Here is a 16,161-nt window from a genome sequence, read left to right as displayed (position 1 = left end):
TAAATAAATCAATTACGGAGTTCGTACTATGCTATTCTTTTTGTCCCATTTAATATGAATCAACCTGCGTATAGATGCTTTTTCTCATAACAGTTAATATATGTAGTTCTTATTTCAAGTAACATCTTAGCCTTTAATAGCTTCATTTTTTAATGAAATCGTATTCTGTAATTTTTCTAATGATCGTAAGAAGGAATCTACATTAAAGAAAACGGTGTTGGTTTGTTTAAAACTTCGTTTCATTGTAGATTTTTTCAGAAAATTAATTCCTTTGATTCAAGCTGATGGTATATGAAACTCGGATGAGTAGCTGATGTGTTAGACTGTGTTCTCTTTCAATGTTTCTTGGCAGGATGAATTGGTCTTTCAGCTTCGCCAATTAAATAATGACTATCATCGAAACGTCTATAAAATATTAAACGTTATAAAATTAAGAAATAATGTTGATATAAGAAAGAAAACATACTATTAACGTTAAGCTGATTTATTTAAAAAAGTACAGCAAACTGTGTTTTTAATTAAAAAAACTGAATATACATAAATCAAGCTGTACATTTCTTACAAGTATCACATGAGGGGAATGCTATAAAAAACTTGGTGCTATATGCATAAAATATGAATCCTTTTGAATAAAAATATCACTGATAAACTAACTATGCTTCCTGCACTAAGTACATGCTAAAAGTAGTTTAAAAAATACAGTCAGCATTACTTATATAACACAGCTTGCAACTAACAAACTCTGAAACTTTTACTGTTTTTCAAAAACTTACAGCAAATATTTTTGTATACAAAATAAAAGCACTAAACAATGATAAAAAATCAGTTTTGGGGGAGAGGCCAAATATTAAAATATCTTAAGTGCATCCACTAAAGGAAATAAAATTTTTCAATCAAAATATTAATTGGGAGCGATTCTTGGAATGAATCAATTCACAGGAACTTGTATGAATCACAACCATAACAATTTTTACAGTAAAAAAGTATTTGTAAAAATTCAATAACAATCAGGATATTCATATTTCAAGAAAAAAACAGAGGAAGTAAAAAAGCAATAAAACTCCTAAATTTTAACAAGTTATCATCTAGAATTTTATAATATCATGTAACGAATTTTTCACCTCATAAAAATTGCAATAAGAATTCAACTTTTTTTTTAAAACTCTATATGGAATTTAATTTCCTTAAAAGTTCGCTTTTTCATCCAACAAAATTTTAAAATGTCAGATAAAAATCACAAGAAATTAAATGCAATTAAATATTCTTGTTGCTTATATATCTCACACTAAAATGAAATATGCTTTACTGTATGTGATTATAATAGTTGAATATACAAAGTGATGCTGACTGCAATATATGAAAATCATGATACTTTAAAACACATCAGATGTTGTCATGCTATTCATTTGAAAACTTGATAGTGTATGAACAATCCAAACAACAATTAAAAATGCAATAAATAGAGCTGAATAACTTGCTTAATAAAGGAAATATAGGAATATTTGTCAAGAGTTTTATAAGCATATGTAATTTACAAATAAATTAAGTATTAATAAATCTGAAGCTCTGAAAAAATGTTTTTTTTTCTAATTAAACGTACATATAATTATTAATGAAAGACTGTTTGTTCATCAGGCACAAGTGTTATATGACTAAACTTTTTCATATATATCATCTTCATCTTCTAGGTCATCATGAGTGAGAGAGATTTTTTCCATTTCTGCATCAAATTTAGCAGCCATATTATTAGGTACTCTCTCATATTTCTGTTCACCAAACTTAAGACGAAACCAACCCATGGAATTTGCCTGAAGAAGTCCGAATAGTATCACATATAATAAAACTACAGATAAACAAATAGCTATCACAACAGGTACAACATGGCTTAGAGGGATAATGACTTCATTAAAGTTTTGACTCGATAAATTAACAGTGATGCTGCGAGGATGATCAGAACTGATGCACACATCTAAAAAGAAAAATATTTTAGTGCAAGCTTTTTGTTAAAATCAATGGTTACATTTAGAGTACAATATTAAAGAATTACCTAAATCTTTGCTACAAGTGCAACATTCTGACTTCTTTAACACTGATCCATCACAACATGGAAAACACATATGCTTCACTTCATCTAGTCTCAATAGAGCAGGACAAGACAAGCAATTTGTTTCTTCAGGTCCAAAACATCTTCCACAATTATCATGACATCTTTCGCATTCCTGTTTAGCAATAGCATTTCACAAAACATATTAATATACAAAAACATTTGTATACTTGGCACATTATTTACACTACTGTAATTAATGTAAGAAAGAAGGTGAAAGCAGCAATCCTAGATAGCTCATAACTAATAACATTTCAATCTTTTTCATATTTTTTTCTCTTTTCAACAGCTATGAAAAAATGTTTTTACAATTTAGTTTATTTTTCATTTAAAAATAATAGACAATATATTATCTATAAAGCCTGCAACTTTCATTTAAATTCAATTTTTCCAGCTGTCAATTTAAATGAAATAAATAAAAAAAATTATTAAAATCAATTTAATGATTAATTTGCCCGTTAGAATACTACTAAGATGTTTTAAGATTCAATGGATCAATGATGCCAGTCTCTGTCATAAAAATAACTGGTAATTTTTCCTTCTTCTTTATAACTTGAAAAGAAAGAAAAAGACATCTCAGTCCTTTTAATTTCTGATGCTTCTACACACATTTTCCTAAGATATTTTTTGAATAATTAAGAATGAATTTATTTTTATAGCTGATAGAAAAAGTTACGGTGTAGATTTCAAAAATGAGAGCTTCCACTCTAAAATTATTAAATATTTTGTTACACTGAAAAGGAAATTTCAAAATTAAATTTTAAATGACATAACTAAAAACGAATCTATCCGATCTTATTTCTACTTATTATTAGTTTATTGTACTAATTGATTAAACTCATGAGGAATCATAGAATTATTTCTATAAACTCATTAATAAACACATTCTTCTGTTAATTTGCATTAGAACAATTTTATTTCAATAGGGCTCGACTTCACAAGATATTGCATTAACCGCTTAACTTTTTTGCCCGAATGCCATAAGTGGATCGATTTATCTAATTTTGATAGCTGTAAGCAAAATATTAACCATTCATAACGATTATAATTCAATATTAAAATCACTTCCAATACATAGATAAGTCAAGTATTCAATGGATTTCCATTTGAATCAAAATGAGAAAATATTCCCAAATTAGAAGGTGTCATCTTATTAGATAGTTAAAAAAAAAAAAAAAAATTAAATGGTTAATAACATTTGAAAAGCTAAAAAATCCTATTTTCATTATTTACTTATCTTTCATGCTACTTATCTCACATTTATTTCAAATTAATATTCACAATTTAATTTCTGTTTTACTTATTCCATAAAAACGTATTTAAAAATTTAGATTTTAACTTTACAAAAGATTTAGTTGATCAAATAATATTAAATGTTATACCTTGCTTTCTTTATTAAAGAACTCATCATCCAAACATGGAATGCAAGAGCTACCAGAAAATGTTGAATTTTCATAACAACTTGTACAGTGTGTAGGTCCAAAATCTGCAAGTGAAATTGTATTGAAGCAATATATTCAGAGATGGTACATCACAGAAATTGATATATAAAAACTTCTGTCATATATGAAATGAAGTAAGTTTAAAATAAAATTCTTTCCAGAAATAAGGAAATTAAGATATTTAAGAGTAATATCAATGGAAATTTAAAAAATTTGTTGAACAAAGTTGCACAAACAATTTACTTCAGAAATACATACACAATAATATGCAATAATCAGAAAAAAGCGAACCAAGACATTCTTTGCTAAACCAGGATACCATAAACACATTACATATATAATTTTTAATTATTTTATACATGGAGAATTTTGAGTTATCAAACAATCACTCATAAATTCATCTACCTCTAATAATAAACTACATACTTTGCTTTCTTTATTAAAGAACTCATCAAAATGTGAGCTTTTCCATGTAAAATAATAATATTAAATTATGCATAACATTTTATGTCACATTTGTTTCATGAAGAATGTATTGTTATCACACTTTTTTCATTCTAATCATCTAAAAAAGTAGAAAATATATGTAACAATGCTCATAAAATATATATTTAATTCAACTTCATAGGTGATTCTTCATCGGGATTAAATATGTAATGTTTAGTTAATGGTAATGAGAAGCATTAAAATATTATATTCGCCAAATGTACATATATTAGTGAAGTGAAGAGGATGGATATTAAACATAAAATGTATTTTTATTTTCAATACATCCTTAATTCATAATACCTTTTTCCTTAAAACTCTATATATTATTAGTTCAACATTCAAATGAAATTTTTTTCATACCTCTATCTCTAGTTAGTAGCTTTGTTTTGAATATCATTTCCCATTAATAACTTATTAATACACTTTTATAAATAGGATTGTATTTAATTTCAAATAAATATATTTAAATAATCACAAATTTTGCATCGTAATATCATGGCGTTGTTTGAATAAAAAAATATCTCCCACCTACATCAAGTTGTGACTGAATAATTTAAAATGCATAAGAATTAAAAGACCTTAACCGTAAAATCGCATAAGATTTAAAAATATTTATATAAAAAAAAGAGCTTTTATTTTAAATGAAGTGTTTTTTTTTTTCATAGCCAACAAATGTAACTAAGTAAAAATCCAGCACTAAATATTCAATTAGCTCATTTTGGTAATAATAACAATTTCAAATTCGATACTTATTATTTTCAGTATATCTTTCATCTTTATATTAAAATTAATACATTTCATTTCCAAAACAGGAACAGATAAATTCCAAAATAACGTTAATGAATATAAAAGAGGAAAGATTCATAAAGAAACGGAAATTTTAAATACCCATACAAAACATTTTTCACTTCATTAATCAACATTTGACCCCATTAATAATTTAAAAAAATTAGAAATATATTACTTTTACCCAACATTAAATAGAAATTTTTAAGTAATGATTGAAATTTCAGAATTAATAACACGGCTTTAATTATTTACTTAACCTTTATTGCTTATTCAGGTGCATAGTAAAGATTTACAGCAAAACTAAATAAACAAAGATATCAGTTTTCGTTGCCCACATGCTTATAAACTGTCCACCCTTCAGTATGAAATCGTTAGAAGCAAAAAAGGTGATTACCGGACAGAGATTTGTGTGTTTTGTAATTTATAAAGGACGAATGTATAAGTTAAAGTTCAACATGCTTTTATACAATATTCAATTATGATACTACCTGTGCATGTTGCAAGCACTAGTTGCATTTTATAAGTACGACTAGGATCAGTGATGTTGAATAAGTGAGAGCTTTTCAAGCATGACCCTTAAAATTTTGTTAGGAAGGTTAACAATGAATAAGTGATTTCATTGTTATCTTCTGAACGGATGATTTTAAGGAAATGCAACCAGCTGATTTAACCGAATTCAGTATCAGAATTGAAGGAACTGATGCATCAATTACTCCAGTCATACTGTTCATGCAAGATAACTAACCTATCATCTTATTCATATGCCATGTAACGAATGGCTATTTCACTGAACACTTGCAGGAAAAACTCGGCAACCCTTCTAAAGTCATGTATAATTCAGCATAATTAATAAATATAAAGCAGATTTAAAATTCTGCATTTCATTCTGAAACATCCTGTTCAATAAAAAGAGAGCGAATACGTATTTAAATTAAACCTAACCTGTACAGGTTTTACAAGTAGAATAACATGGCAAGCAGTGATTTTCTTCTCCATTGGTAACAAGGAAAAAACCATCTAAGCATCGAGATTTACAAGTGTGATGAATAAGAACATATCCTTCTGCACAAGCTGTACAATTGAAATTTGAACTGCCAGAGCAATGAAGACATTCCGAGTGGCATGAACGACATTCATTTCTCCCATCACTGTAAAATCTGATAAAAAAAATTAACTTAAAAACTTTCAGAAAAGATTACATGTAACTGAATAACACAAAAATTATAGAAATAATAACAAGGTAAAAAAATCAAAAGCAATGGCAAAATGTAATCAAGAAAATTTTGACGCAAACAAATGAAGAGACAAAAGCTAGTAATTTCACCAGTAAATACTACAGCATTAAGTATGAAAACTGTTCAGATATGAATCTATTTTAACTACCTCTTAATAAGACTTTTCAACTTTTTGGACTTTATTCGTACATTTCATGAAACACAGTAAATGCAATCTCTTCTATAGTACATACAAAGCACATACATATATAAAAAATTTTAACAACTCAATTCTTTAAATGTTCAACAACAAAATTTCTTTATTTGATTTCTTACAATTGTATTTTTTTAATAACAATTTGCGATAAGTACGTTAAGACAGAACTTCTTAGACTATGAAAAACTATAAAAGAACATACTTAAATAATATTCTAAGTTATTAAATTACAGAATTTATTTACTTCATAAGAGGGTTCATTTATGACATTTTATTGCAACACAAACCTGATTTTCTTCCAAATAAAAGAAAATGTAAATATTTCTCTCTTATTTTTCAGTTTTTAATTCGAAAAAATAAACATTATCTTTCTCAACTATTTTACGGTAGTTTGTATAGACAATGAAAATACTTCAAAATATGAACAAAAATACAAATAATGGACATGGATAAAAATGAGAATTTTCTTGTAGTCATGAATTATATTTTGTACTACATTTAATCTAGTAAATTTAACCCTTTGCACTCGAATGGTGCCCCGCAGGAGCCATGTGCATCATATTGACGCTTTATTTATTTAATTTTCAAATTCGATTTTTAAAAATACAAAATAATAAAAAGGCGTAGATTAATTTTTCGGAGAATTTTCGGAAATTCAACTTAAAACAATTATACACTGAGTGGTCAAATTATTATGACCACCGGACAGTTTTAGGCAAAATGAGCCATTGCGTCACAGTGTTGCCGCTAGAGAGCGAAATAGCTACCAAAGGGGAATGCAAGGCATGTGAACCATCAATTGCACACTGTTACGCGCGTAGATATGGGAAAAGAATGTGACTTAACTGAGTTTGAACGCGGGATGATTTTGGCGATAGAAGCGTAAGAACCCGTATCAGCAAAACGGCTGCTCTTCTGAAGTATTTGAGAGCAGCAGTTATTAATGTGTACAGAAAATGGACTACCAAGCAGAAAACCAGGTATCAACATCTGGCTTGTGGTCGCCACAGGCTACTGAATGCTCGAGCTGAAAGGAAACTTGAAAGAGCTGTCCACTCCAACAGAAGAGCAACAGTACGTCACATGGCGGGGAATCTTAATGAAGGAGCAACTGCGAACGTCTCTGAACGAACTGCGCGGCGCACATTACACCGTGTAGGCTATGGGAGCCGACGACCTGTTCGAAAACCTCTGCTGTCAGACGTCTCCAGTTTCCAAAGGCGCATAAGGTTTGGACAGTAGATGACTGGAAAAGGGTCATGATATCCGATGAATCGCAAATGGCAGGGTTCGGATATGGCGAAAACAGTACGAAGGCATGGACCCCAACTAAACTGCCATAACACTTCAAGCTGGTGGAGGCAATATTATGGTTTGGAAGATGTTTTCTTGGCATTGTATGGATCCTTTGATTACTGTGGAACAACGTCTGAATGCCCAAGGGTATTTAAGTGTTCTCGCAAATCAAGTACATCCTGTTATGTTAATGGTGTACCCTTCCGGGGACGAATACTTTCAGTAAGACAATATTCCTTGTCATACAGCTGGTATTGCTGTCAGATGGTTCGAAGAACATGACGCTGACATTACCTGCCTTCCTTGGCCCGCACAATCACCAGATCTCAATCCAATTGAGAATTTCATAGATTAAATCGAACGGGGCATCAGACAGATGGATCCAGTGCCATCCAATCTGAAGGAAAAGGAAAGTGCAATTCATCGGATATGGAGTCAAATTCCTCCTACCACCTACCAACATCTCACAGAATCTATGTCAAGAAGAATGCGAGCAGTATTACGGCTAAAGGTGGTCCGACACTGTATTGAGGGGGTGGACATAATAATTTGACCACTCAGTGTATATATATTTATTTTTTGAAGCAATAAACAAGCCCTTGTATTAAGTGAATAATTATGCATCGAATTACTTTACCGAGTACAAAGATTTAATATTGCTCTTACCCAAAAGGACAAGACTTGTAACATTTCCCTAGATGCAGAAAAAAGCCATCTTTACAACGCAAGCAATTTTCATTACTTTCACACTTAGAACACTGTCTATCACATAGATAGCACTCATCATTCATATTAAAGTAACCGTCAGGGCAAGTTTCAACACAACGACCTTCAAGCCAAAGGTACCTATGATTAGAGATAAAAAAATTTTCAAAATATTATCTGGCAAAAAAATAGAGAATTATTATTTTTTTTAAAAGTATCATACCTTGAGTCACAATAGACACAATCTTGAGTATTGGGCCCAGAGCATTGCTCACAATATGGATAACAAGCTTCACAGGACTCCAAATGAGAATTATACCAACCTTTTAAAATATTCATTCATGCAAAAAAGATGAATACAATAAGAAGAACCTTATTCAAAATTATAAAATAGATCATAAAAAGAAAATAGCAAACTAGTCATGATGACAGCCATTCACACACATGTACATACTAAGATATACATTATAGGTTAATATCAGCATACAGACGATATGGAAAGTATTAAGTGCACTATTATAAAGTCCTATAAAATGAATATTTAAATATTTAAAAAAAATTTTTTATTTTGAAATCTATGCATGCTTATTTCATATTTAGTTTTACTTGAGATAAAATAAATTATCTCTACTGAAAATAAATATTTATCACAATTTTTAGATAAAAATAAACGTATATATGCAGTGACATATAAAAAGTTCAACATGTGCAAATAAATTATAATAGATTATGCAAATAAAAATTTTTTTTTATAAAATACATCATTAGTTTAAGAATATTTCAAGATTTTTAAAATTTATTTTCAAAAATTATTTAAAAAAGAACAGGAATTTAAAATGATTAATAGAAAATTCACATGCTTATTGAAGTAAAAATTTAAGGACTTCAAAGGATCTTTTCCAGAAAATTCAAGGACCACAAAATTGCAAATTTTAGACATAAAAATGGAAATGATAAATATTAATAAAACATTTTCCCCATTAAAACTCAAATGTGCCTCTTCTTTCATGCTAACTAATTCTACTTATTTAAGTGAAGAGCACTAAGAACACCTGTTATGCTCATACTGCAAGCAATAAGTCAAAACTTATAGTTCAAAATCGGTTTTGAGATCACAATGCAAGCAAGCATCCTTACTGTTGACCACAGTGTGGCTACTACTAGTGCCTAATTATTTCTCACAAACTATTACTGGGTATTTACTTCAACAATACATTCACTCTTTTGCTAAAATAATTTTTTAAAAAAATCGTTTAACTTTATTTTTACCAATGCCTACAAGAATGAAAACAAAAATGCAAGACATAGATACGAATTAACGAACTTCATTGACATTTAAATAAATAAACTGCAAACAGTATATCATTAATATATTTTAAATTTATAAGTTGCTTTATTGAGGCTTCAATTCCTAAACTTTGATTCTCCTATTCTACTGAAAATCTCTATTCTTTTAAGCCTTTTGAATTAGCTGGTAAGCAGATTTCTGAAGCAAAACCTTGATTTTAAATCATTTAGTTTATTTCTAATCAGGGGCGTAAAGAGAGTAACTAGCGACAGGCAAGCTGATTTTTTCAACCATCATGACATTTCTCCCTTAAAAAAAAAAAAAAAAAAAAAAGCACAAACGCATTATTGTTTTATCCTCATAATACTGCGGGCATCTTCACTCTCTTATCCCCTTGTTGCTGTCTCGTACTGTAATCTTTGCTCTTTCATATTTTCGACACACATAGAACGAGAATATATTGCGCATAATTTAAAAATTATTTATTCCACAGCACTTTTCATCTACAATTAAATGTTTTGCAAAATATGCTTCTCCTTTAAGATTCTCAATTGTAATACTTTCATTTAAGAATAGTTTACACTGTGATGTTGACACCTGCCATCTCTTATTTGACTTGTGGCATTGAGCCTTCTACAACATTTCATTTATCTATTATACTCATATCGGATGTATGCCACGATATCCTTACTATTGTTTTAAAAGTGTCTTTGAATACTAAATATTGATTGTTAATGAATTTTATGTTCATATTGGTCACTGCGTTTTCTCAACTACTGTTACACTGGTGACTTTGTTAAAGCTGGTGAACTAACAGCTCTATCATCAGTTTTAAAGAAATTATTTGAGACACAAAAGGAAAATAAAAGTTACCTTAATTTTTTTTATACATACCATTTGTGCACCTTGCATTATAAACACAGATTTCATGAGAATTACGTTCCCAATCCGATTCGCAACTGCTACATGTGTCGCTACTCATACAATTTTCACATGATCTATGACATCTAAATAAAGAATGACTTAAATAAGCATACGTTTTCATTCAATAATTAAGGTGTTAGAGAAAAAACACACCAGGCTACCCAAAATAAGTAAAACAAGCATTAACTAATACAGTTAGATCTATACTACCCAAATGAAAATTTTCATCAAATAAGGTACTGAAAAAATAATTTCAACAGAGAAATTTTCTTTCAAAAACTTTAAAAAACAATCGGAGTTTTTCTAACTCATATAAGATGCACAAAAAGGCAAAAAAAGGACATTGATACATTTGAAGAAACGGCTTAATACGGTTTTTGCAACTCAAGAGACAACAGTGGAAGTAGTTCCCCTGAAGCTTTCTTGCATACGCCTCCGTAAAAGTGTTATCACTATTCCCTCCGGCTTAAAAATCAGGGATTTTGGATAAGGCCATGAAAGTTACGAGAACTCACAAATATACCTTCAGAATCCCACACATGAGCATTTTGTGCTTCGCAGTATAGTATAAAAAACACCGAGTAAGCATTTTGGAATCGTTTTGGTTGGGCAATTGAATCCAAAATTTGTGACAGAGCTAACCATTTTAGAAAAAGATATCCTGCCAAATTTCATTTATCTAAGATGGATTTGGTTCAAAATTGATATGGATCTATACTTTAGATGTTAAAAATGCGTACTAAATTTTACCGATGCAGGTCTTTCCCTTTTTATGTTATCGCGTCCATTTGTACTTGGACAAAGATACAATAATAAAACAAAACAAAACAAATAAAAATATATTTTGGATTTCGTTTGATATTTTGTAGAAATTTGGTTCATTTGATGTTAAGAAATTTTGGTTCGATACATTTTTGAGCTATCGCGTTCACTGACAATTCAAAAATACGTTTCTCAGAGGTTCAAATCGTGAAGACTGGACAAAAGCTGAGCTCACATTTTTTGGTGATTATAATACTTTCCCATTAAAACTTCGTATACGTGGGGGGAAAAAATTACTGGCATAACTTAAGTTTTGATATATTTGGGTAAGAGTAACAAATGACCTTCAAGTAACTTTGAAGTATCATAAATATTTTGTTTCACTTTTATTTTTGAGTGTCTTAAATCAACCAGTGTTCTTGAAAGTACACAGTGAATTAAATGCACATTTTTCTAGCATATTGCTAAAAAGTTCTAAGCTTTTGCGTAAAAATTACTTCAAGTAAAAATATTTAAATAATTCACTAAATGATGTTGAAATATAGTATTTTAACAGCAAATACTCAATACACAAATTATCATGTGCAAAAAAAGCAGTGATGAGCTGAAGTTACTGTTAAAAGCTAACTCACGTGGTTTTTTATTAATACATAAAATTATTCCTAAAAAGGAAGGAATTTTTCCCCTATCCAAACAAACAAAAGGAGGTGAAAGAAAGGTCAAATAAATGAAAGGGATATATTCTCTTAATATTATCAATATTTCCCTAAACTGAGATAAAATCTTTTCCACTGACCTCCCGGATTGCATTGAGATCCATTAAACATTGGATACTGCATAGAAAATGGAGTCATATAATACAGCAGATCTAGTGTGCTTCAACAGCATGGAGAATTTTTTTTTCCCGTCAAAAAGAGAAACAAGCAACTGCGCAAAAAATAGGCCCTTTTAATACCCTTTTTAAGAGGACCAGCAAAAATAAACAGTTTTTAATAAATTTTAATGACGTTATTAATCTGTTTTATTTCAGTATTTTATGTATTTCTCGAGTTCGTGTTGCCAAATTTTATTCTTATCCTTTTAGTTAAACTGAGGAAGTACCGTAAGGTAGTGTCCTCAGTGTCACATTTTTTGCTGTTCACCTTATTCAAATTTTAACCCATTTGCTAATGGAATCCTTTATGTTGAAGATCTGTAGATCCCATGCTAAGGTAGAGCAACATGAACTTAATAGAGCGAGGATTGCAAAATAAAGCCAATAAAGCGGTAGCTTGATGCGATAACAACAGCCAAATTATCTCTCTAGAGAAGAATCGGTGATCCACTTCCGCTGAAAGAGAAATGTGCATTTAGATCCAATTATTCAAATACGAAATACTCCTATTACAGTTGTGTAATGAAATATGGTTTTTTGAAAGTGATTTTCGATCGGAAGCTCACATTCCTCTCGCCCATCATACGTTCGCGGAAGAAATATGAGAAATTATTAAATATTTTAAAGGTACTCTCCAAAGTATCCTGGTTGCCGATCGAATATCCCTTCTCTATATTTATCAAGAAGTTATCCTATCTCGCATTGATTACTTCCGGAGCAAAACACTAGGTCTGTAATTGCACGCCTTACTGTTTTGCTGTGGCTGGATACCATACACTACACTGCTCAAACACTCCGGAGCGTTTTGTCCTTCTCCAGGAGAGAATCCACACTTAAAATCGCCGAGATACTTCTAATATGTTCCGTCCTCGCCCAATAGACAGCTTGAATGTTGTTTGTCACCAGCTACTTCTTTATTTTAGGCACCAGAAATTATCTGCTTCATATTATTTTCAGCACAAAATCTATCCCAAATCATCCCATTTGCCATAAGATGCGGTCATTTGGTCCTCGAAGACTGTATGATTCCCATTCCTCTCACACTCTACCATTCAGTGAGAGAGTCAAATTACTCATGTATGATCAGGAATTTTCAAATATTACCAAATGTATGAATTACTAATATGAGATGGCCCTATTCTTTGATTTGGAATGATGGTTGCTACTCTATGAGAAAGGCTATTTTTGCAGAAATAGCATGTCATTCTTGAAAGAGTTAACGGCAAAGCCCGGTCACACATGTGAGGAGTTATAGTTTTGGTTCAATTCAAAGTTCCAATTCATCCTACATGTATTTTGGAATTGGCCTGTTCATATCCCGGATTTTAACCTGGATCAGAAACATTCCAAAAACTAAAAGGATAGACTTCCACATAGTGTAGCAGCCGTCATTCAAGTGCAAAAGATAGCGCCATCTCCTATTAGCATTTAATATACCTACATGAAAAACAAAACATAAAGGTGTTCGGACGCTTTTAATTATATTGTAAATCAAATTACATTATATTAGAAAGGAAAGGGCTAAATTTTATCACAAATAATAATATTAAAAAATATTTTCTGTTAATAAAAATATCGATGTCTTTCTGAATCTTAGATATTCTAATGACATTTTTTACATAAGTTGCACTATATATCTGGCTTTCACTTAAAATTTTAATACATTGCTTTAATAATATTGTCATGTGTTCTTTAAGTGTTGCATAATTTGATTGAAATCTGCATTTATAAACAGGGGGGAAAAAAAACATCAGAAAAAAAATCTGACTTTTTTTCTTTTTTTTTTTAATAAAATCCGTATTTTTCAGAATTTACGAGCTAGTTTTACAAAACGGCATGCAAGTATTGCCCAAATCTGATAAAACCATAATTGAAAATTTCAAATCATTATCTGCATTTTGTAAAACGGGGTAAATCAAAATTCTTTTCTTCATTGAATTTTGATCGATCTCCTAAATATCCCTGAGACAGAATCTTCAAGGATAACTGAGAGTTCAAGTATATTTTTTACATAATTGAAGTCCGAAGACAGTTTGTCTAGCATTTCAGGAGAGATATGGAAAAATGAATAAATCCGAAGGTGTCTGGATAGTTTTGATCACCTAGTGCATTTCCATTAATAAAAAAAAAGTGCCAAAGGATTATAAAAGCACGCATGGACCATTATTCAATAAAATTTCATTTGTAAACATGGAATTGTTTATATGCCCTCTCGAGAAAAGAATTATTGTTGATTTCATGGGAAACATTTTTTACCACTCCATCTACCTTTAAAAGAAAGAAAAACGCTGTAATTAATAAAATACTCTAAGTTATTGAATTTCAACTTCATTGTTTCTAAATTTTCTTCTTAAGCAAAAATACAACATTAAATCTTCAGAAAGAATACTGAATTTTTACTCATCAAGTGCTAATCCGTGACATAGGCTCAGGATGGCAGGAAGTGTCTGCGCATCATGGTTAACTCTATTAATACTGAAAGGCCCCAAGCGCTATTCAACGAAATTACAGCAGCCACTCGAGAAGCGAAATTTTACCCCCTTTCGATAAGTGTGATTGATCGAATACCCGAGGCCAGTATCTTATTCTTAAGATATGTTCGTCCAGATGGGTTTAAGGAACATGAAGATTTTTTGAGAACTCTGAAAAGATGTCCGAGCATACATTTGCTTAACAACCATCAGCTAAGCGGGAGTTCTCTTTTGTATATCAAGCATTTAAGAACAGGGGCTGTAATTATAATTTTCCAGGGGGTTAGGGAATATGTTTATCTTTAAAAGAGAAATTCCTACATTCCTGCAAATTGTATGAAAATATTTTCAAACTTCAAAGTGATTAAAAATCATCTGAGACCAATGATAAGCAACTAACGATTAAAGAATCTTCACTGATATTTAAGCATATATAACTCGTGAAATATATTTTAATTATTAGCGATTTTTCTAGTAAAAACAAGAAATTATTTTGCTTTGCTATAATTATATTTTACGAATATAATTATTTTTCCATAAATTTTGATTTTTTTATTTTGAGATTTATATGGGCCTTCTGTAACTTATTAAGGAAGGGTAGTTTGTTACAAATTCACCCAGAATAATAAAATTTCCAGCTAAGCCACAAACAATAATTGCAACTACTTTGCGGCATCTTACTCCAATGAAAATGGATTTATAAAAAAGTAAGCTGACATGTCCTATTAAGCTCTAAAGAATTAACCTGGAAAATTAAAAGCTCGATGGAATCTAAAACTACATAAGCAGGAAACTTTCAAACTAGTTATCATATCAATAAATTAGTATTGTTACTAAATAAATTAAAAGAAAAGCAAATATAAATTTCAGAAAATTAAATGAAACATTATATATCATAACAGATAAATGCTGATGTATAACATACAGAGAATAATGAAAGCCATATACATACCTAACACAAAGGGAATCACTGTTTGAGTAATGGTGTGGAGGACACTCTGTGTAACAGGAACTATTACGTAAATTAAGAGGAGTAGAGCAACTCAGACAATTCGAAGACAAAGGGCCATAACATGAAGCACAGGAATGATGGCAATTTTTGCACCTAAGGGAATTTATTGCATATACAGGGTGATTATAAATGAACTAACATTCGACAGTTAATTTATGGACAAACTATAATTCCAATTTTGATTTCGTCTTAGAAATTAAAAATTTTAAATGAAAATCTTACACTCGCTTTTCAGCAAAGGTTCTGGGAGGGCAGCTAGATATACACATACGATTATGCAGGAAAAAACCATGTTTACAAGCACTGCAGACATCTCTTGATTCACATTCTGAACAAACAGGCAGACAAGGATAACATTGACGTTTCTCTGTATCTATAATGCAATAAATGAAATGCTAAATATGTCGATGGCAATCTATATCAAATCAGATTATATATATATATAGCTTTGGTATTACAAAATGAAAATTTGCAGAACTATATGCTTTACAAGTATGCATGTACTGATCCAAAATGTTTGATAGCACTACAAGAATAAATATCATGGTAAATGTTTATATTTTGTTTCACTTAA

General features: G+C 30.2%; 1 protein-coding gene across 2 annotated transcripts in view; it reads right to left on the bottom strand.

The window, feature by feature from the left end:
• Positions 1 to 474: 474 nt before the first annotated feature.
• The window catches only part of LOC129960095 (furin-1-like), a 74,008-nt gene continuing 58,321 nt past the window's right edge, over positions 475 to 16,161 (bottom strand). For both annotated transcript variants that reach the window (XM_056073202.1, XM_056073204.1), the window contains exons 16-24: positions 15,810 to 15,960; positions 15,528 to 15,680; positions 10,439 to 10,551; positions 8,480 to 8,579; positions 8,218 to 8,397; positions 5,767 to 5,981; positions 3,487 to 3,590; positions 2,048 to 2,219; positions 475 to 1,969 (exon numbers count right to left, since the gene is read on the bottom strand). In XM_056073202.1, coding sequence (XP_055929177.1) covers positions 1,653 to 1,969; positions 2,048 to 2,219; positions 3,487 to 3,590; positions 5,767 to 5,981; positions 8,218 to 8,397; positions 8,480 to 8,579; positions 10,439 to 10,551; positions 15,528 to 15,680; positions 15,810 to 15,960 — 1,505 coding nt within the window. In that variant the 3' untranslated portion in view covers positions 475 to 1,652. The remainder of the gene's footprint in view (positions 1,970 to 2,047; positions 2,220 to 3,486; positions 3,591 to 5,766; positions 5,982 to 8,217; positions 8,398 to 8,479; positions 8,580 to 10,438; positions 10,552 to 15,527; positions 15,681 to 15,809; positions 15,961 to 16,161) is intronic.

Source organism: Argiope bruennichi, chromosome X2 (genome assembly GCF_947563725.1).
Source record: "Argiope bruennichi chromosome X2, qqArgBrue1.1, whole genome shotgun sequence".
Lineage (NCBI taxonomy): Eukaryota > Metazoa > Arthropoda > Arachnida > Araneae > Araneidae > Argiope > Argiope bruennichi.
This window is presented reverse-complemented; position numbering and strand designations above follow the sequence as displayed.